Here is a 21,091-nt window from a genome sequence, read left to right as displayed (position 1 = left end):
GAATTTGTTCTTACTCATCATAGATCAGTTGAATGAAGTCTTGGGTCAGTTGAAAATGTTAATTTTTGATGCCTAAACCAGCAATTGTTACTCCTTTAAGTGTTAGGGGTGCACTTTGATGCCTAAACCAGCAATTGTTACTCCTTTAAGTGTTAGGGGTGGGATGGTTTTTTAAATGCAGCAGACATGAGAAAAAGGTAGATGAGGGTGTATTTCAGTTTAAACTCGTATCCGACTGGGCATCTTGGCACAGGTTGGATTGTGTAATGTGGAAGAGTGCTGTCCTGAAGGCGCACCAGTTTGCATTAAGACACTCAGAGTCAGATCTGGGCTTTGCCATGATCTAATCACAGATGTTAGAGAAACTCTTTGGTCATGCGTGTGACAGTCTGTGGGGAATTCCTTACCCAAAGTGGCTTGGATATTCAGGATTTGATCTACTGTATGGATTTGATTCCACGATCTTGAAGACCTGGTGTAGCTTGAAGTCATGGTGGTGTCCAGCAGCTGATGAGCCCCTGAAAGTAAAGGGATCTGAGATGTCTGCAGAACGGGGGAGGGATTCCAGAAACATCGTGGGATAAATCTGGCAGGATGCGGTGAGTGGTTAAGCAGGGTTACAGAAAGGGAGGAACTGAAGAAGATGCCTTTACTCCAGTTTGAGGGACAAGGTCCACAGTAGACCCATCAGCTGTGATCATTGGTCATGTAGGTCTGAGCCCCAGAGGAAAGTCAGGACTGGAGAGTCCAAATTTGGGAATTATTAACATATGACTAGTGGCTAAGTCCAGGTGAGTAGAGGAGGTTCCCATGGGGAGTTTGGGGTGAGGAGAGCTGGTGGCCAGGGATGAACCCTGATGAACACCATCTAGTGCCCACCTTTCTGATGTGCGTGAGACTTGCTTAATGAAGGTTAGGAATGAACAAATGAATACATGAGTGAATGAGAAACAAACAGGATTCAGTTTGACAAACACAGTCACGGGACATTACGAAAAAGAGAAAAGAAAGTGCCCATTCTAGGATAAGGTAGAAAACCAAAGGCGTCAGGGCCCCTAGGGTCTAGCCAAATATTGATCTTTATAAAACCTAAATGCGGGTCTTCTAGTTAAAAAAGACTACTCACCCTTTCTGGTAAACAATTTGGCAGCCTGTACCAAGCCTTTGAAAAGCTGATATCCCTTGACCCATTAATTCCACTTCCAGGAATCCACCCCAAGGAAGTAAATAGAGCTGCAGACAAAGATTTGTGCGTGAAGGTGTTTCATATTCTTGAGACACACTTTCCCTGGAAGGTTTGCAATGGGGGGGGGGGAGCATCTTTACCTTTTAACTTGAGCATCTTTTTAAAAGTTTTGATACTATGCAGTACTAGGTGCAGGATACCACATTTTCATTAATGTTTAAGATAAAAGATGAGCATTCAAAGAAATCTTGTGCTTTGCCCTCAGACCCTCACCCCTCACCTCCTCTGTCTCAAGAGTTACTATGGTGCGAAAGTTAGGGACCTGTTGCTATGGGGTGAAGTCAGAGCCTTTGTTGGCTTGGTATTCTGTGACATCGATGGTGTGGCCCTTGTAATTTCCAGCCCAGCCTCATTTCTGCGCACTCGTGGCTTCTCATGTCATGTTCCAGAAATGTTTCTAGAAATTTCTTCAATACTCAGGCTGTTGCACACCATCAAGCCTTTGCCCATGATGATCCATCCATCTCTTTACCTGCACTGCCCTGTCCCTTTTTTCACCCATCTGGTGAACTCCTATTCATCCTTCAAAGCCTCCTGCAGATTGGGTCCCCAAATAGGATTTGTTTAGCACGATATTTTGGGGAAAAAATTGAATTTGAATGTTGTCGGTGAGGCATGCACATTCCAGCTCTGCCACACCCCTCACCTCTTCCAGTTGTATCACAGTCTTACTCCATTTCGTTTATTACAGCCCTGACCTTCTGTGAGAAACGTCTCAGTGTCCCCTTCAGGCAGAAATAATCTATACCTTTCTATACCTTTATATCCATTATTGCGCTTAGCACCCTCTATGAGAAATTTCTGGAATATTTACTTTTTTCAATTATAAAGGTAATATGCATGCTTATTAGATAAATTTTGAAAAATTACACACAAATATTATACAGCTGTCATAATACTTTGTCTAAGAAGTTTAGAATCTTGATTTTTTTATATAACGTTATAATATAAGCATTATTGTGCCATGTTAGTATAATATTTTTAAAGTCTGTTTACAATAATTGGCTGAATCTTTTGAGAGTCAGGACTCCTATTTTGTATCCCCCAGAACCTAAGTGTGATGTTGGTTTGAGCCAGTATAGGGACTTAATAAATGTTTGTTGGAGTCTAGGGCTGAAAAATCAATTGGTCTCCATCCCTACCTTCTAGGAGCTCATTCTGGGAGAGGAGACACATATCCACTCAGTATGTAATGTATTCATTCATTCATTCAACAGATACTTATTGATCACCTCCTATATGTCATACAAATTACTAGCACGTTGTGCTTCTCTCTTCTTGACCAGGAGTCTTTCCTTATTTCGTTTGGGACTGTGAAATCCATTGCATTTCTCTTTTTGCTTGTGCTGCCAGGAAGCTCAGAGCTATGCTTTGTACACATTACCTTCCCTCAACCTAAGGCTCTTTGGTATAATTATCTCCTCAGTCTTCTTTTAAAACTTTTGTGACCTGTGTGTTGTTTTAGAAGCTTTCCAAAATAATTTCTAAGAGTAGATAGATATCACAGATTAATGGATAAAAAATGAATTTTCAGGATGGAAAGGATGACTTTAAGTTTTTTTTTAAGGTTTTGAAGCATGAATTGAGCCAACCATGGGCATTTGTGTGGGCACATACATATCCAAGAACTTGATGCTTTGACATGTATCCACTTGACCTTGTACTTAAGAGAATGAACTTGGGCCCAAGCCAGACCTGGCTTTGAACCTGGCTACCCACAGCTTGCTTTATGACTTTATTGTCTCTGGGCCTTAGTGTCCTCATCTGAAATGAAGATCATGATACCATGCAGGGTCATTCAAGGGTTAAGCAAAACAATTTACATAAAACGCATAGTGTAGGGCTTGACACACAGTAGGTCTGTGATAGATGGCAATTAATACTGTTGTTATCATTACATCTAGCACAGGCTAGACCTTATAGAAAGACTGGGCTGTACATTCGTGTAGCTGCTCCAGGCCATTCTCTAGAATGGCCAGTGTTGAACTAAAATGACCTCTTGCTTTAAGTTAGGGTGGGTCATCCGGGGAGGGCTGCCAAGGCTTGCTTCTCCTTTAGAGAGTAGCTCCGTGCTGGTATTTCTAATTCTCAAATGACAGGAGATGATCACTGCAGAAGCCTCGAGATTTTCTGAGGTCATCCACTTGTGGGTTGGTGACTAAGACTCACAGAGTTCTGAGGTCTCCACCTCCTGATTTATTTGTAAAGTGACTTGAACATTCTTGCCCAGAAAGTCCCCTAAAGCCCATCTTCTGGTTTTGGCCAGCTCTTGCCTGATTTTATTCGGCTATTACTTTCAGTTTGTTTTTCACTTATGACTATTACATTCAATTGCCTGGGGTATTTTTTAGGGAGGGGAGCCTTCACGGGGCACAGAACTCAGTGTGGCCATCCGTCCCCCATCTTGAGGCTCAGGAGGTGAGAAGGTGCCACCTGTTACCTGGACTGGATGGTGGATGGAGAGTCATGGGTCGGCCCAAAGTGATGCCCGTGGGCCGGGTGTGTGGACTGATGTCCTCAGATGTCCCCTCTTGCGGGGCTGCGTGCTTCAGCTTTGGCGCGGTGGTGATTCTCCCCACCTCTGCCCTTCTCTGCCAAAACAATTGTTTCAGAGAGGAAGCTCTTTGGGTCATAAAATGTCATCTGGTAGTTAGTATATGGTTATATAGACGTATTGAGTTATATAGTAGCCTGATGAGCAGGAAGTAGGTGATTCATCAGAAAAAAAAAATAACAAGAAAATAAACTCTTACCAAAATGAACTTCCTCCTTCAGCCACTCTTTGTTCCAGCTCATTCTTTTAGAACCTTCTTCCAGCTTCTTAGAAAACAATTGCTAATCGGGACTAACACAGTGTTTCAAGGAGAGGCCGTCGCAGCCCTTCATAGCCAAATGCATTATTTTTCCATAGTTTAAAAAAAAAATAAGCCCCACACTCTCTGTCCCCAGCTGGGCCAGGGTTGGGGTGTGGGTGCTGCCTTGAGGACCCGGAGCCTTTGCCAGCTCGAGAGACTTCACGTTCAAACAGAAACACCCTCCAAGGCCTCCCTGAGGTATTTCGTTCCCCCTTTGCTGGAACATCCCATTCACTTGTTTCCCTTCGTACTGTTTGCCTCACAGATCCAGGAGGCTGCGAGTCGGGGCCTGAAATTCGTCGGGGTCATACCTCAGTACCACTGCCCTGGGCACTCGGCAGGTGGCAGCCCCCCAGCGGATGCCCGGGATGTGACAGAGGAGCCTGGCAGGTGTGTGGCTACGGAGAACCTGGGGGCTGCCGACGCTCCGCTGGGGACGGACGGAAGCCCAGGGCCCGGCCAGGGCCCGAGAGGGGAGGCGCCCACCGCCCAGCAGCCCGGCTCGCCCTCGGGAGCCGGGGTTGGCACAGAATCCCCTCCACGCGGGGTGAACGAGACTCTGGATGGACCGGATGGGGACCCGCTGGAAGGGCATGGAGAGCCACTCTCGGGAAGTAAGTATGTCAGCGCTGGGACTCTGACCCGCTGGGAGAGAGGCTGCTAGCTTGTCAGTAATCCCCTTGGCATTTTAGGAAAACGAATGGAACTAGAGTGTAGAGGGAGCAGTCCATCAAACAGGAGAAACTGTCAAGCAGTTTTCTGGGCCTCCTGACGGTTTCCTGCCTGAAGCTGTGACTTCCAGGGGTGCGGAGGGGAAGGGGGGGGGCGGGGCAGGGGGGCAGAACCACATGACGTTGACTCGTAGTTGCTCCAAATTGTCACGTGTGAAGTAGATTCTAGAACGGGAGGTCGTTTCTCCCGCACGCTCTTGCACTGCCCCTGAATTACCCCGTGTGAACACAGGAAGTGTGAACTTTGCTGGGCACCAGTGCAGAAAGCAGCCTCCACTTTTGGACCCCTTGTTTTGAATATCTGCCTAAAGAAGGAAATCAAGAAAGCCAGCTGAGGACAAATTGTGCAGGAAGCTGGTGATTCAGCTCACGCAGCTGTAAACAGCCAGATTTCAGGGAGTTGTATAGTTGACAGATCAGCACCGTGGAAAGAACACTGCCAAGGAGAGGCCACCAGTAAGCGACTCCTCTGAATCACATTGTAACGGCCGTCGGAGCACGCCCTTTAGGTTGGGGATTTCAAATAGCAACACAACAAGGATGATAATAGCCACCGTTTATTAATACTTCCTGTGAACCGGGCACTGGGCCAGCAAGCTTTCCTATGACTATCTCTTCATTTTTCCTATGATGTGGGTGAGCTCTTGCATCATTGCCCATTTTACAGCTGAGTAAACTGAGGTTCAGAGAGTCCATCTGTTGTCCAGGCTGGAAATAGATCTGATGTGTGAGACCAGGCCAGCTCTCTGCCTGGTCTTTCCTGTGTGATACTCAGACAGACGAACAAGGTTGACTGAGGCCCTCCGTCTACAGGGAGCTAAGTTTCTCTTCATTTCCCCGTGATTCCCTTTCGTCTTCCTTCTCCACGAAATCTAGCCTCGAGCCATTTCCTGAGAGCCAGGCCCTCGTGTGAGCTGCATGGCCTCTTCTAGCCTTTGGGAGGTGACAAGTGACAAGACTGACAGGAGGCGGCCACAGGTCTTACGAAGCCTTTCTCTTTAGGCCTTCCTGGATCGTCTCCCTGGTTAATGTTACTATTTACGTACTAATTCTGGAAGTTAGCCTCTTAGAAATGATGAGGAACCATTTATACTTTGAGAATAGAAAAGAGGGTGAGGGGCTTCCCTGGCGGTCCAGTGGTTAAGACTCGGCGCTTCCGCTCCAGGGTGTGCGGGTTCGATCCCTGGTCGGGGAACTGAGATCCCGCAGGCCGCGCGGTGCGGCCAGAGAAGAAAAGAGGGTGAAATAGTTTTTCTTGTTATGTCAGTAGTTCCTGAAAAGAAAACTGTGAGCTGGTTAATTCTGGGGCTTGTTTGCAAACTTGACCTTGGAGGGGGAGTTGGCAGCAGCCTCAGTTCTGGGAGAGATTAGGACCGTTTCATGAAAGCCTTGATATGTGCTGAAGTAGAGGCTCATTTGTGGGACTTCTCCCACAGAGTAGCTGAGAGCACGTTTGGATCCCGTGCGTGCCTCCCAAGGAACATTCCAGTCTTATTTCAGAATCCCCCATTTCTACATGGCTGTTGGGCTGAATCCCGAGAAGGAGGACTGGCCTCCTCGGAGCCCCTCTGTACCATCGCAGGCCCTGGGAGGGTGAGGGATCAGGGCATCACAGGCCCCAGGAGAGAGGGCAGGGAGCACAGGGGTTAAGAACCAGACCTCTTGAGCAAGATACCCTCCTGTGCCTCAGCTCCTTACCCTGTAAAATAGGGATTAAAAAAAAAAAGTTTCTTGTAGAAAGGTGAAAGGAGAGATGCATTTAAAGCACTCCTAAGTGGCGGTTCTTATGACTGGGGTACAGGCTCCGTCGTCCTGACCATGGCCCCCACCTCTGCACAGAACCCTGCCTTGGAGAAAGGGGGCTCTTGATACTGAGGGTCCCGTCAGGAGTTTTCAGATATTCCTTGTTCCAGAATCCACTTTTCTCCAAGATTCCTTCCAGACTTCCTGCCTCCTGGGGTTGAGTTAACTGGGGAGACTTGTCCTGGGACCCTCCGCCCCGGGTCCCTCCTGCTGTCCTGTGACTGTTCCGTCCCTCACTCAGACACTCCCCCACCATCGCTGGGCACACAGAGACCACCCTCCCCCCACCCCGTGGTACCCCAAGTGTCTTGGCCTGCATCTCATTTCCTCAAGTCCCTGTTCTCTATGAGAAAATCAGTTCCTGCTGAGGAATAGCAGGTTAGGGTGTGTCTGGAAGTGGTCAGCCCAACCATGCATGAGAACTCCAGCTGTGAGGGGCTTGTAGTACCACCCACCCCCCAGTCTTGCTCGGTAGGCAGCTGTGTGTGTCCGTCGTCTGCTCGTGAGCCTGGCACTGATCTCTCTGCGCAGGAGGCCACAGGTCTCACTGTTACCCTTTATTTCTCTTTTGGTGGAATAAATGAATCTTTGGATCTTTTTCATCAGTCAGTGAACACACAGGGGTTACGAGTGCACAGGCGTGGCCTTGCAGGGGATGGACAGACAAGTCGTCATGGTGACAACCCTCTGAGTGAACTGTTCTGAGCTCTTCCTATGTGTCTTGACTGTGCTTCACAACAGCTTTGTGACAGAAGATGCTATTATTACACCCGTATCACAGATAAGGACAGTCGCCTGCGTGCCCTCATAGAGTTAAATGTTATCTCCTAGTGTGAGCATTAGTTGAGCATAGTTTCAGCCTCCCAGAAGGCCGGCCGGCTGTCCAGGGACCCTGTCCCCATTCACAGCCCTCACCTGACCCCAGCTTCTCTCCTAATCGTTTTCTGGGGAAGTCTTTCCTTTCCTTCCCTGGGAAGTCCATGCACCATCACCCACCCCATCCCCAATGCCCCCTCCCCGCTGCTCACTCAGCTTTCACCTCCCTTTCTCTCAGGGCCCCCTAAGGAGGGTGAAGTGTTTTTACTCCTCTCTCTGCCAGGTGGGCTTAAATAGGCAATCACAGCAAGACAATTAAAAAAAATCCAGAGGGAGCCTCCCTCCTTCCCCCTCCCTTTCCTCCTTTAATTTGTTTCCTTTATAGGAGCCTGGGGGAGCGGGTCAGGCAGAGGCTGCTCAGGAGGGCTGCCAGGGAGCTCTCATCTGGAAACAGGGCAGGCCGCCCCTCCACCTCCCCGCAGGCTGCAGGGACCGCTCTGGTCCAGGGGTTCCACTCCCCATGCCCACCTGGGTTTCTTCCTGCTTGTCCTGGGGAATTTCCTGTAGGTTTGATGTCAGGCCGTGCAGACATCACCTGAGCCTTGCTGCAGGCTGCTTCCCTTCTCACATCTAGCTTGCCCCAGCCTCCTGGTGAAACACAGAGCACCTGGGAAGAACAGGACCGCGTTCCCATGCCACGTTCTCCATGCATTTCTGTGCTGGGGGGCAGCTTCCTTCATTCACCGCAAACAGGCCAGTGAGGAAGGCCAGTGCACGGCAAGGTTAGGGAGGTGTCGCAGGACGGACCCCTGGCACTTCTCTCCCCGGCCTCCAGCATTCCCATCTTGTCTCTGTCGCTGAAACTTGAGCAGGAGAAACAAGGAGGCCACACAGGTTCACGAAAAGTCAACTTCTTCTCACTGGCACCGAAATAATAATGCAAAATCTTCCACGAGTTACCCTTCCTCCCTGCACCTACTCACTTAAAATGCCTACAGATGCAGCTAGGAACCTGAGCCAGGAATTGCAGTGTCCTTTTCTGGAGGGGGATTCTATTCAGCAGGCCTCCTTGGCAGGCAGCTTCTTCTGGGGGGATACTCCCTGGGCCTTGTCCTCCCCTCCTGGAGCCCCTAGAATAGTTCTACCCTGTGGTTCTGTCCCCCACCCCCAATCTGCCACCATCTTCCCGGCTGTTCACTCAGTCCATTAACAAATAGCTATTGAACACCTCCCTGGCCCACAAACACACACACACACACACACACACACACACACGTACACACACACATTACACACACGCGTGCACACACAAACGCACACGCGCACACACACACACACGTCATTGTCAGCTCCCGCTCTCCATGTGCCGATGAAATTAGCCTCTTGTTAGATTTGGGAAACAGCCCAGCATTGGGGGTTTGGAAGGGTCTTGGCTTTGCCACTTACCAGCTTGTGATTCTGGGGGATCCACTTGAGGCTTCTGGGCATAGAAGGGACACCGTTCCCCTGTGGAGGTTGGAGTCATGTGGGATGATGGCGGTGGTGATGGCCCTCGTTAATACATTCCCGTCCTGTGGGCCGCTGACATCCTTACAAGTGGGCCCCGTGGATTGCTGTGCAGGCAGCGGGGCCCACACTTTGCCTGGCAAGCAGGCCTCCTCCCAGATGCAGCGATCTGGCCGGGCCTGAGGCCCTTCTGCCCTCTCTTCCTCCAGAGACAACCACAGCCTCGCCTTCGCAATGACACCTTTCACCTTAGCTCCCCTGCCGTGACCTCAGCAGACCCGAGGTCCCACCCAGCCCGGCTCCCAGGCCAAGTCTGACGCCCACTTGTCCCATCCAACCCAGCCAACTTGCCAGCCTCCTTCTCCCAGTCTGGCCCTGGGAGCCCCATGCTTTCAGCCAGACTCTGAACCCTTTCTTTCCTGCAGCCTGGAGGTCCCCTGGGATGCCAGGACCCACCTGCTACCTGCAAGTTACCACCTCTCTGGGGCCGCAGCTGCAGACAGACTGCAGGCTTCCGTGCCATGCCTAAGTCCCTACTGCCTGGCACCTACCTCAGAACCGGGCATCTGCCTTCTTCCTCCTTGTTCCCGAGGAGCTTGGCAAGGCCTGAGTGGACCTGGCTGGCAGGCCGGCAGCGCCCAGCTGGCCCCGGCTCCAGGCCTACGTCCCCTCCTCCCCCTCCCCACCTAGCTCCTTGCCCTTGTCTGGCTCAGGTCAATCCAGCAGACACAGGTGTGGCACCTGCCATGTTTTCTGGACTACCACATTTTCTGGATACAAAGGATCTAAATAACACAAGACAGCCCCCCACCCCCACCCCATGTCAGGGGAACACAGCAAGACGAGACAGAAATAGAAGTGCAAGACAGAACAGTCTCGAAGCTCCTTGGGTGCCCTGCCAGGCCAGTCCTGCGCCATTCTCAGAACATTCTCAGAAACAATGCCTTCCCCCTCCTTTGGGACTTTCTGTCCCATGTCTGGAAAAATCTTCCAGCTGGGGTCATGGCAGAGTCACAGAGCAGCTGAGAAAATGTAAACAAACTTGGTCTTCTTTTTGGAATCCCTGGTGACTGCTCCTGTGAGGATATGTATTGGAGAGTCAGAATATTAAAACATCAAAGGGCATCGTTTGGGGACAGTTTTTCTTGGCTGGTTTCCATGTGAGTAGAAAGAGGATTGTAGCCAAGGAGGCAGCGGGACAGAGGAGTTTACTGAAGGCTTGGGCATCTGGAAGCAGGTTTCTTCCAATACTTCATTGCTGCTCATGCTTTGGAGGCTCTCGATTCCAACAGCCTTTCCTTTTCCTTCCTGAACAATTTATTTCTGGCTCTGGCTTTGGTCCTCCTCCCTGGGGAGGATCCAGACGGAAAGCGGGGGGCGCTGTCAGCACCCCACCATCCACCTTCGTCTCCCCGCTCTGTCTCCCCCTGCCCTGCCCCCGAGCCTGCTTCTTCTCCTTCTGCCTTCCCTTTTTCTGTTTCATCACGCGTGTGGGAAAGTTGTGGTTTTGTCTTGCCATGTGACTGGGGATCCTCCTGTGTGATCAAGTGTTGTCATGTATTTTTGGACTTGGGCCACTTCTGAGTTCCCCACTCATCCACCCAGGCAGAGGCTGTGATTTCTTTTTCTTTCTGTTGATAATTCGTATGCATTTGTGCTTGACCGTAGCAGACCATGGGGACTGGTGCTCTGGCCCACCTCGGGGTCACCTGAGGACAGCTTTCCTAGCCTCTGCCTGCAGCTGTTCTCTGGAATGGGCAGATGTCCCAGGGAATTAATGCCTCAGGAGTGGCCTCCATCCCTGAGGACAAATGCCCGGCTTCCTTGCCCCTCATAGAGCAATGTGGGGTGTGCGTATATGGTGTCTCAGGTCCCCAGGTGCCGTGACAGTCCCGCTCATCAATGCAGCCTTCCTTGGCTTTCAGCTCTTCTCTGTTTTTCGTCCCTGCTCTCTCACTCTGTTTCCTGGGATTACTTCCCAAATGAATGACTTGCACCCAAAAGCTTACAGGGTCTGCTTTTGAAGAAATTGAAATGAAGTCAAGGACTCGCTAAAGCATGACTTACCCTCTTGCCTTTAGTAGCTGCAGGTCTTATTTGAAACACTGGCACCTTGGACTGGAAAACGCCCAATCACTTCCTGTCCCACCCCCCAGCTCTAATCCGTTGCTTGATTTCCCTCCTTTACAAACCTTCTGTGCTGTCTGCATGACTCCAATCCTAAAGTGTGTATCTGAAAGTCACGAAATAGTCTAGGGATTGCTAGCTCCATATACCAAGACCTAATTTCTCCTGTGAAAGCACTTACTGGCTGGATTGTAGATGGCTTCCTGAGTCAGGTAAGCGGACCCAGAAAGGTAATTTGGGCTGGGGATGATGAACAGGCCAGCGATGGTTGTTGAAGATCCAGGGGGCCGTTTGTGAAGATGGGGACCCCTCCTTCCTAATTGGCTCTACCGCATGGATAGCTTGAAATGGCCTCCCTGTCGGCCTCACCGTTGCTGACGACAAAGTCTGTGGCCCAGCATTGCTCCCCGGAGGTCTCTGCTGGTGCTTGCTCAGATGGGGCTGTGGACAGCCTTCCTTTGTCCCAGGATACAGTCGCCCTGTGAGATAATTTGAGGTGCTACGTGGATGGACATTTTTGGTGTGAACGTGCCTCATCATTCGCTCCTGTTTACGGCAAATGGTAGTGGTTTCCCTTATGGTCGTGAAGCAGAGTTTCCTGTTTAAGTGCACTTATTTAGATAAAGCAGAGTGAGTCCATTTTAAAAAGTAACGTATTCGGATACGGGAAGAATTGTGAAATACTGAAATATGGGATGCAGTGTCCCAGAATGTGAGTCTAGGCGAGGTATCTCCTGCAAGGAGCGTGGATGTCCTTTGTCCTTTTTGCTAATGTCAACCATTGTTTATGACCTTTAAAATATTTCTGTGGAAGAAGGGTGGGGATTTTCTTATTATCCAAATAGATATTTTTGGAAACCAAAGCATATTCCTGACTAGCCCGTGTAAGCAAAGCTTTTTAAGCTGGGTGAACTCTGATTGCTTGACTAAATGAGTAACACCAAAATAGACCTCCAGACTTCGATTGAAATTCCAGGTATTTGCTTCCGGAAGGTGACACTGCTCACTCACGGCCAGTAGCGTGTGTGGCAGGAGGGCGAGGGTCAGCTGCCGGGTGTAGTGAGTATTGATTTTTAAAGAACTGAGCTATAAATGAAGGCACGGGAAGCAGTGCCTCACTCTCAGGGCCTGCTTGGCTATTTGAGCGACCTACCACTTCAGGCAGGAGCCTGCACTTACTGGAACATATTTATTTTTACATATCAATGATGTATTTTTGATGTACTTGATTAAGTATTATGAGTCTGGCCCCAGGAAACACCACTGCAGTTTATAAATAGTCAGTTCAGGGATGTACAAGCTTCCAGGAATTACAGCAGTATTTTTTTTTTTTTTTTTTTTTTTAATAAATTATTTATTTATTTATTTATTTATTTATTTTTGGCTGTGTTGGGTCTTCGTTTCTGTGCGAGGGCTTTCTCCAGTTGGGGCGAGTGGGGGCCACTCTTCATCGCGGTGCGCGGGCCTCTCACTATCGCGGCCTCTCCTGTTGCGGAGCACAGGCTCCAGATGCGCAGGCTCAGTAGTTGTGGCTCACGGGCTTAGTTGCTCCGTGGCATGTGGGATCTTCCCAGACCAGGGCTCGAACCCGTGTCCCCCGCATTGGCAGGCAGACTCCTAACCACTGCGCCACCAGGGAAGCCCTACAGCAGTATTTTTGTCTTGATGTGCCTCTGTGCATTTACTTTTTTTTTTAAGACCAGCTCTCGCCCCAAAATATGTCTGCTTTTTCTTCTAAAACACGCTTTTGTATGAATTTCTAGAAATGTCTACTATGTCCTTCTCTCAAACACATAACCGTACAAATGAATCCCAGCTAACAGCTATTCATCATATGCCAGATTCAAAACCTAAGTCCTGTCGACTAAAAAATGCACAACATGAGAGTTGCTAGTTAGTTTTATTTGGGGCAAAATGAGGACTCTAGCCTGGGAGGCAGCGTCTCAGATAGCTCTGAGAAACTGCTCCAGAGAGGTGGGGAGAAGGGCAGTGTTATACATGATGTTAGTGAAGGGGGGACGTGCAGTGGAGCACACATGTTGGCAGAGGCTGGCTGCTAGTCACGAGGAACAGGTGTCACTGTTAATGATTTTAGTGCTTTTCTAGATACGAGGAGATGCAAGAATTGGGCTCATAATGTCTTCTCCTGAAAATATCTGACTATCTAAGCGCTTGATCTGCCAGTTTTTCTCAGAGCACAGAGGGCCTCCTTCCTGATCTCCACCCTGAACGCCTTTCAGGGTGTGTTGAGGTCGGTGGCTGCAGTGGCTAGTGACCTCATCCTTGTAGAGGCAGATGGCAAGTGCCAGATTTTTGTTGGCAGTCACCTTAGGACTCAACCTTTGAGGTCCATGTCACTTTTAAGGCACCCTAACTTACTGCTTAGAATTGGTTTTGTTTTGTTTTGTTTTTTTTAAATTAAAAGAAATTTTTTTTGGCCGCACCACGTGTCATGTGGGATCTTAGTTCCCTGGCCAGGGGTCAAACCCGCGCCCCCTGCAGTGGAAGCACGGAGTCTTAACCGCTGGACCACCAGGGAAGTCCCTGGAATCAGGTTTTATTATTAGGTAACAGTGCCACCTAACAGAACTTTGGCCTTTGATATCATTTCTTCAGGCTCCTGAGAGATCCCGTCAGGCTCAGTGAGGCAGTATGTCACCGTTTGACCTCTTCTCTCCCTACTCTCTTTACAAATCCCAACAGAAATGGAGATTTTCGCCCTTTTCAACAAACCGAAGAGCCATCACAAGTGCCGGCAATACTATCCTGTCACCATTCCTCTCCGGGTCTCCAGGAACGGCCAGACGGTGAGCAGTTTGGATGCCAACTGGCTGGAGCACATGAGCGACCACTTCCGGAAGGGCAGCGTCCTGGTCAACTCGGTCTTCTCCCTCGGCTTCGTCAATGGTAGGGAAGGCACAGCCCACCCCTCGGGGGGCCCTTCTGAACTCTGCTGCCTACTCTCATCCTCTCAGCCCGTCCTCAGAGCCTGCTCTGTTCAGAAAGCTCTGTGGCAGATCAACATGCTGCGTTTGATTTCTGATTAACACATCTAGAGGAATGTTCCGTAAAGCTCACCACCCATGCTCTCCCAACCCCTGCAGGAGTCAGCCAGGTCTATTCTAACATGACAGAGAAGGGGGAGCAATTCTGTTTCATTGATGGTGGCCTCGATCTAGGTTGCTTTTAAAAACTTTTGAAAAGATTTTTCCCAGGGTTTGTTAATTACCCCCTAGGATCATGCCACTCCAAAAGTGCAAATTGTTTGTAGACACCATTACAGTTTGAAGTAACAATAGCAGCACCTTGGAATTAACTGCAGAGAAGTGAATTGGTTTCTGTAAGCTCGATGGGGATACACACTGCTCCTGGGTCTCTCGGCACCCAATGGTCCTGCCAGTAATGGGTTCTCTCTGGGGGGTTGCTGCATGGGTAGCACTATTGGTGTCAGCTTTTCTAAGGCAGAGAGAAAGTTTGCCCAAAGTGGGGAGACGTGTCACAGGCAAAGAAAGGGTTTTCAAGTTAACACGAAGGCAAGTTGAGTTGCTAGGGGCATCGAAACTGGGAGATAATTTGGGGAGTAGGGCCAACCTGCCAGCATGTGTGGATGCTGAGGGCTGCCAGTCAGCAGGATCCCGAAGTAAGTGAAATGTAAAGTAACACCAAATCCGATGATCCCAGCAAAACGTGGCAGGGGGCACTGACAGCCCTGCGTCTTGGTTGTTGAGCAGTTTTCTCTCTAAAAATTAACAGTGTCAGGAACAGAGTTTGGATGCTATATTACTTGCGACCCTTGACATGCTAGCAAGCATCCTTGGAAGAGACATCAGTATTAATTCTGAATGTACATACATGAAATCATCCAAAACCTTAGAACATTGTACAGTAGAAGTCCCTTGTCCCTATCTTAGTAGCGATATCTAATGTTAATATGTTCATATAGTAGCAGCAGGCATTGTACGGTATCGTGGGCCACGACTGTTTGTGGATGGGTGAAGGACATAAGAAAGGTGACGGGCGGTCTAGTAGAACTCGCTGTGTCGACAGGGCTGTTCTGTTTGTGTGCTGTCCAGTATGGTAGCCACCAGCCATCGGTGGCCACTGACCACTGGAGATGTGGTAAGTACAACTGAGGAACTTAATTTTTATTTTATTTAATTTTCATTAATTTAAATATCAATAGCCACGTGCGGCTCATAGCTAGTGTGTCGGACAGTGCAGTTCTAGAGTATATTTTCATTAATACAACTAAGGAAGAGTCAGTTCCATTCCCTGGCGGCAAGGTCAGTAAACTCCCTCTGCTTCAGGAGGCCTTCCCTGGGTGCCTGCAGAGTTCCTGGAAGCCAGGGGTCGTCCCGGCCTATTGAAGATGCACCATCCAGCACCAGGGTGTGTGCTAGGGGCAGATGTTTACAGCCCTCGTCATTAGCATTAGGGGGGGCCAGGGAGGAACCCTTCACCCCCTGCTTCCTGCAGGAACACCCCGTCGCCCGTCTTCGGGTGTGGCAACAGCAACTCCTTTTATCTCCTCTTGGGCCCAGAGGGGCTCCCTGTGACTGTGCATATCTCCCTGGGAAACTGATGTTAGTTGCACTAACATCTTAAAGATAGGCAGGGAGGCGCTGGACATGGCAGCCACCGAGTCAGCCACGGGTCACGTCCCCACCTTGGGAGAACTGGGGTTTCAAAGGGGAAGTTTTCTCTCTTGCCTGCGTGTGTCAGAGGCAAGCTGAGCCCCAAGAGAGGACACCTTGAACTTGAAAGTTCACGCTGCCGTTCGTTGTCTGTCTAGCCATTCTGCCTTTGGCAACCAAGGCTACGTTACCACCTCCACTCCTCCCCCCACCCCATTCTCCGACCTTGAGTCCAAAAACACAGATAATGTATACAGTCTTGCTTCAGATTTGACTAGAGTGTTGGAAATACTGTTATATCCTCCCTTGGCTTTAAGCTGCATGAAATCCAGCCTTCCTGCCTTGAAGACAGAACATGAAATTTTCCCTAGCAAGTGCAGCCGAGCAGCCTGCGCTGAGCCTGTGACGTCTCCGCAGCAGGGCTGCCCACACGTTGGGCTCTACCGTAGCTGCACATCCCTGTCCTGGTGACGGCTGCAAAATTCTCAGAACAAAATGCATCTGAACCCACTCAAAATTCAAACGCGATTTCACCCTGACGTTTCTGATAAGAGGGAGTGTGTGACCTGGGAGAAGGGCTTACTGGGTTAGCGCGTTTCTGCTCTAGGAAAGCCCAGGCTTTCCGTTGGCCAGGGAGGAAACATGCATATGTTCTTTTCCCAGAATTTAAAAAAAAAAAAAAAAAAAAAGCAAGCTAATCATCATTATAAAAAGAACCTATTTCTAGTAGGATAATTAGTGTCCTTCCAAATAAACCTGGCAGAGCTAGGAGCACATCTTTAAGCTGTTTGACATCTGGAAAAGCATCAGTCTTCTTAACTAGACATTTGTGCTTCAGAATATTTTCCACAGGGTCATAAAATGCATGAGAACTTTGTCGCATAAACAAGGCGATGTTTAGCCCGAAGAATCCAGTTAAGACTCCATCTTCTGTTTTCGAGTCTTTACCTCCCAGGATATGGAAAGGCTTGTACCATCCTCGAGTTGGGCTTCTGCTCGTGGCCTCCTGGGCTTCTCTCCTGAGAATACCCAGGTGTCCTGGGCTGGGGAGGCTGTGGCCTTGGGGTCTGGTAAACTTCAGGCATAGGTGAAAGGGCAGCAAAATGATGGTAACACGCCCCTAGCGGCTCCTGTGTACTGGTCCTCGGCCAAGCAGCTCACACAGCAACTCATTTGATCCCCAAGGCTGAGTGAGGTGGGTTCTGTCGTTACGTCTGTGGAGACCAAGACACAGAGCACTGAAGTCATTGCCACGGTGCCCAGCTGCTAAGTGGCAAGAAAGCAGGTGGAAGAAAGAAGGGTGTGCGTGGGGAAAAGGGACTCGAGGAGAGAAAAGAGGTGGCTTCCTGGCAAGAGGTTGAGGCCCCCGGCTGGGCCCCTGGGGAGGGGAGAGCTGAAAGTCACCCTTAGGGAAGTAGCAGGACCTGGTGGCAGCCAGCAGCGTGGATGAGCCCAGGGGATGCTCAGACAGCAGGACGGATGGACGCACGGAAACACTGCAGCCAGTGAGACAAAGGCCAGAATCTACGCTTCCCAGGGGTGGGAAAGGCCGGGCAGGGAGACCCTCTGCTGAGCTGGCTGCTGCTGAGCACTCGGGTGGGTGCCAGGAGTCTGGGGTAAGGGCGAGGCGGAGCTGGCTGCCTACCTTCTGAAGCTTGTTTTCCCACCCAGGAGCTTGTTTTCCCACCAAGGGCTTCCAGGCCTGCAGAGTCCCTGCTGCCATCACTGGCCACCACCAGCTGTCCTTGCCCTGCTCTCACCCCACTTGTCCCCCTGGCCCCATCCTTGCTCTGCATCCCTCTTGGTCTGCCCTTTGCCCTCCCCTCCTTTCCCCACCTTGCTCTGCCCTTGGCCTTGCTCTTGGCCCTGTCCTAGCCCTCCCCCTCCCTCTCTCTGCCCCCTGACCCTCACCCTCCCCTCACCCCACCCTCACCCTCTCCTAGCCGGGCAGTCCTTCCGCCTCTGGCAGCATCATCTCTATTCAGCCCATGTTCACAGGTCTTCCATTGTTTCCAAAATGTCCTTTGCAGCAAGTAGTGCAAACCAGAATCCAGTCCAGCAACAGGCACTGCATACGATGACCACGTCCTTACTGCTCCTTTACCTGGAAGAGTCGTTCTTCATGACCCTGACTGCTTGAAATAAACCTAGCCTCCTAGAATGCCCTGCATTCTGGATTTGTCCGGCCAGGGCCTCCTAATGTTATCTTATTTCTCCAGCCTCTGTTTCCTATAAACTGGAATTTAGTTCTAAGGCCTCGATAAATTAAGCCCTTCGGTCTAGGATACATTCCAGATGCTGTTGTGTTTGACGAGCTGTGTCACATCAGGAGACACATTGTACCTAGAAGTCCCTCCTTTCCTACCTCTTTAAAGATTAGGTTTTCCTTAAGACTCTCTCTGATGCCCCAGCTTCACGTCAATCCAAATAACATTTGGTATTTAGACCACATTTTTGATGCCTGGCATAAACCAGATTACCTTGTATTTGCAAAATACATAGGTAAAAAACATGTACGTATTTTAAATACAATACACGTAGGGACACATATTTTAGGCAGACGTGTTTGCAGGCCCTCGGGCAGGGCCTGCTTCCTATGCTTCTTACTGTTCCAGCGTCTGTCCACCGTGCACTGTATACAGGAGGCGACCAATAAAGGTTTCCGGATGCTGCTCAGTAATGCGTAGTGCTGGGGGGGAGCTGCTGTTGGGGTGTGCATCACCAGGCCCCTGCAGACTAGGGGAGCAAGGGAGGATGAGATTGCAGGAAGTTCACGGCCACTCCCTTGTCTAACCGCAGGCTCCAGGCATGTTGGCCTAGTGGTTGCAGGCGTAGCTTCTATTTCAGAGGAACCGCTGAATAGCATAAGGGGTAAATTTCACTTACACCATGAAATGCATTTTCTCTTCTCTCCATGGCACATCTTTTAAGTAAATTTTTTGCTGCAGTATAGCACACGTACAGAAACCAAGACAGAGCCTAAGGGTCCAGCTCAGTGGGTTTTCACAAGGCAAGCACACCCGTGTAACCAGCACCAGATCAAGAAACAGAGCATCCCAGCTCCATCAGAGTCCCACTCACGGCCTCACAATGCCTCTCCCCCGGGGCGGCCACAGTCCTGACTGGAAGCGTCACAGGTGGGGCGTGAGCTTTATGTGGGTGGAGTCTGCCCTTGTGTTTGGCTTCTCTTTGTGAGATTCATCCACATTTTTACACGTCACTGCAGATCATTTTTTCTCGCTGCTGTATGCTGTCCCTTGTGTTGATAGATACAGCTTATCCATTTACACACATATTTTTGTTCTTTCTTTGCCCCATGCAGGAAGGCATGGCCTCTGCGTGGATTTGGCCCCAAACAGAAGCCGTAAGGCCATCTCACTGCAACCCCACTGAGATGCACCCAAAACACGAGGGCAGGGAGAGCAGCCTAGTGGTCAGAGCACGCCTGCTCCATGAGGCTGGGTGCCTAGGCTGCTTATCCCCCGGCTGGAGCACGGCCCCTGGCACAGCCTTGTGATAGCAAAATAAAATATCTGTCACTTGTTGAAAGAGCATAGGCTTTGGAGTCACACAAACTACATTTCAGATCGAGATAGGCCCTTGTATGCGCTTGAATGTGGACAAATGGTTTCACGCCTATAGCTTCCTTCCATCTTCTCACCGCTTAGAGGGAATGATAACCTTGCAGAACTTGCGGCGGGGGAAGGGATTCAATGAGAAGCCATGAATGTGCCTGGCAGAGGGCCTCATAGCCGGCAAGCACAGAATCAGGGCGTTTCCTCCCCGTCTGGTCATCTGGTCAGATAAATGACACTGAAGTTACAGGCTGCCCCTAACTGTAACTTATTCACCGCTTCAAACAGGGACTGCAGAAAGGCAGGCAGGCTGAGAGCAGAAGTGAGGGCTGCAGAAGCAAGAGAAGCAGCAGCCCTGCTCCACTCTTGATAATGTCAGCAGATTAGCTGTGGGGTGATGGGGGAGCTGCACACACCATTGTCCGATTGATTGAGTGCGGCTGCGTGTCCCTATAACACGGGCGATTATGGCTATGCAGTTGGTACAGGCCACTCCTGGAACCAGGGTGGTGCCGTGAGTGCCACGCTGGTGGGGAAAAGGGGTTTCAGGGGGCCAAGGACATCTGTTATGCCAGTGACCCCAGTGTGAGCATTTAAACCATCCTAGCTTGTTAAAAGGAGAACAGTAACATTTTCTAGTAGACCACATGCATCGACCCCTTGCTATGGCGTGTGCATTTCACGCTGGACTTGGGAGAGGACCAGCACCTAGGGTGAGCCTGAAGGGTAGCTTGCTAGATGGAGTCTTCGTGTCCCAGAGGCTGCAGGGGAAGAGCAGTTTTCTCATAGAATTTACCTCTTGGGATAATAGGGCAAATCTCCTTTTCTCACATCCTTCTTGTAAAGCATAAGCTTGGAAAGTTAAGGTGGCCTTTTGCCAAAAGACCGGCATCAAATATTTATACAATGCCAGGGCAAATAGCTTTCTGTGCACAGTAGGGAAGCATCTTTACTTTAATAAAAAAATGCAGTGATAATGGAATGTTTTCCATAGATGGAGGATGATTTAACCTTTTTGCATGGAGAGCTGCACTCTGAGAGAGACCTGTTTATACCAGCTCAGAGCACACTGCAGCGAGATTGAGCCAGGAAGGCGATGAAGAGACGGGTGGTGGATGAGGCCGTCAAAACAAGGGGCGCTTTAAAAGCCCAGCTGTCTGCTGTCTGTGGTTCATTGACGTTTTTGCTGTTACAGATGACCAAATTTTGACAGCCATTCTGAACTTGCTGTGTAGTTAAGTGGGTGAGTCAGCACTCTGGATTCAGAAGAGCAGAGCAGCGGGTTGAGACGCTGCAGGCAGGACTGAATGAGGAAGATGGTAAATAAGGACCTGGTTTGTTCCTGCTTCACGCCCCCAAGCCTGGACCACACAGCCCTCCTCCCAGGCTTGTGACTTGGAGCGAAGGAGGGGATGCCAGGCAGCGGGTAGGAAAGAAAGTCTGGATGGGCTGCACTGTCTCCTTCCCCAGGTGGACCTCAACTCTATCTATATCGTGCTGAGTACTCTAATACTTAGAGCATGTGGTAGGCGCATTTAAAGGGCTTGGAGGCTTACCAGTAAGGAGACCTGTAGGTAGAGACTTTGGAAATTGGGTATAACATATTTTTGTAGAAGCCTTGAAGAAATGTGTGCTGTGATCATATGCTACTGAAGGATCAGTGAGTATCTTCTGGTCCCAAGCATCACCAGGTCAGGACTTGGGAAAGCTTTATTCAAAGGGTTTCCGTAGGGCATCCCTACTGTGGCAGGGGCTCCAGCTGGACCTGTGTTACCCAGAACTTGCTAAGTGAGCTGGA

At 49.9% G+C, this 21,091-nt stretch overlaps 1 protein-coding gene across 2 annotated transcripts in view; it reads left to right on the top strand.

The window, feature by feature from the left end:
• RFTN1 (raftlin, lipid raft linker 1) overlaps window positions 1-21,091 on the top strand; it is a 198,767-nt gene that overhangs the window by 129,729 nt on the left and 47,947 nt on the right. For both annotated transcript variants that reach the window (XM_061193694.1, XM_061193695.1), the window contains 2 exons: window positions 4,367-4,715; window positions 13,788-13,991. In XM_061193694.1, coding sequence (XP_061049677.1) covers window positions 4,367-4,715; window positions 13,788-13,991 — 553 coding nt within the window. The remainder of the gene's footprint in view (window positions 1-4,366; window positions 4,716-13,787; window positions 13,992-21,091) is intronic.

The sequence above is a fragment of the Eubalaena glacialis genome, chromosome 6 (assembly GCF_028564815.1).
Source record: "Eubalaena glacialis isolate mEubGla1 chromosome 6, mEubGla1.1.hap2.+ XY, whole genome shotgun sequence".
Taxonomy (NCBI): Eukaryota; Metazoa; Chordata; class Mammalia; order Artiodactyla; family Balaenidae; genus Eubalaena; species Eubalaena glacialis.
The sequence above is the reverse complement of the archived record's forward strand: the minus strand, read 5'-3'. Positions and strand labels throughout refer to the sequence as shown.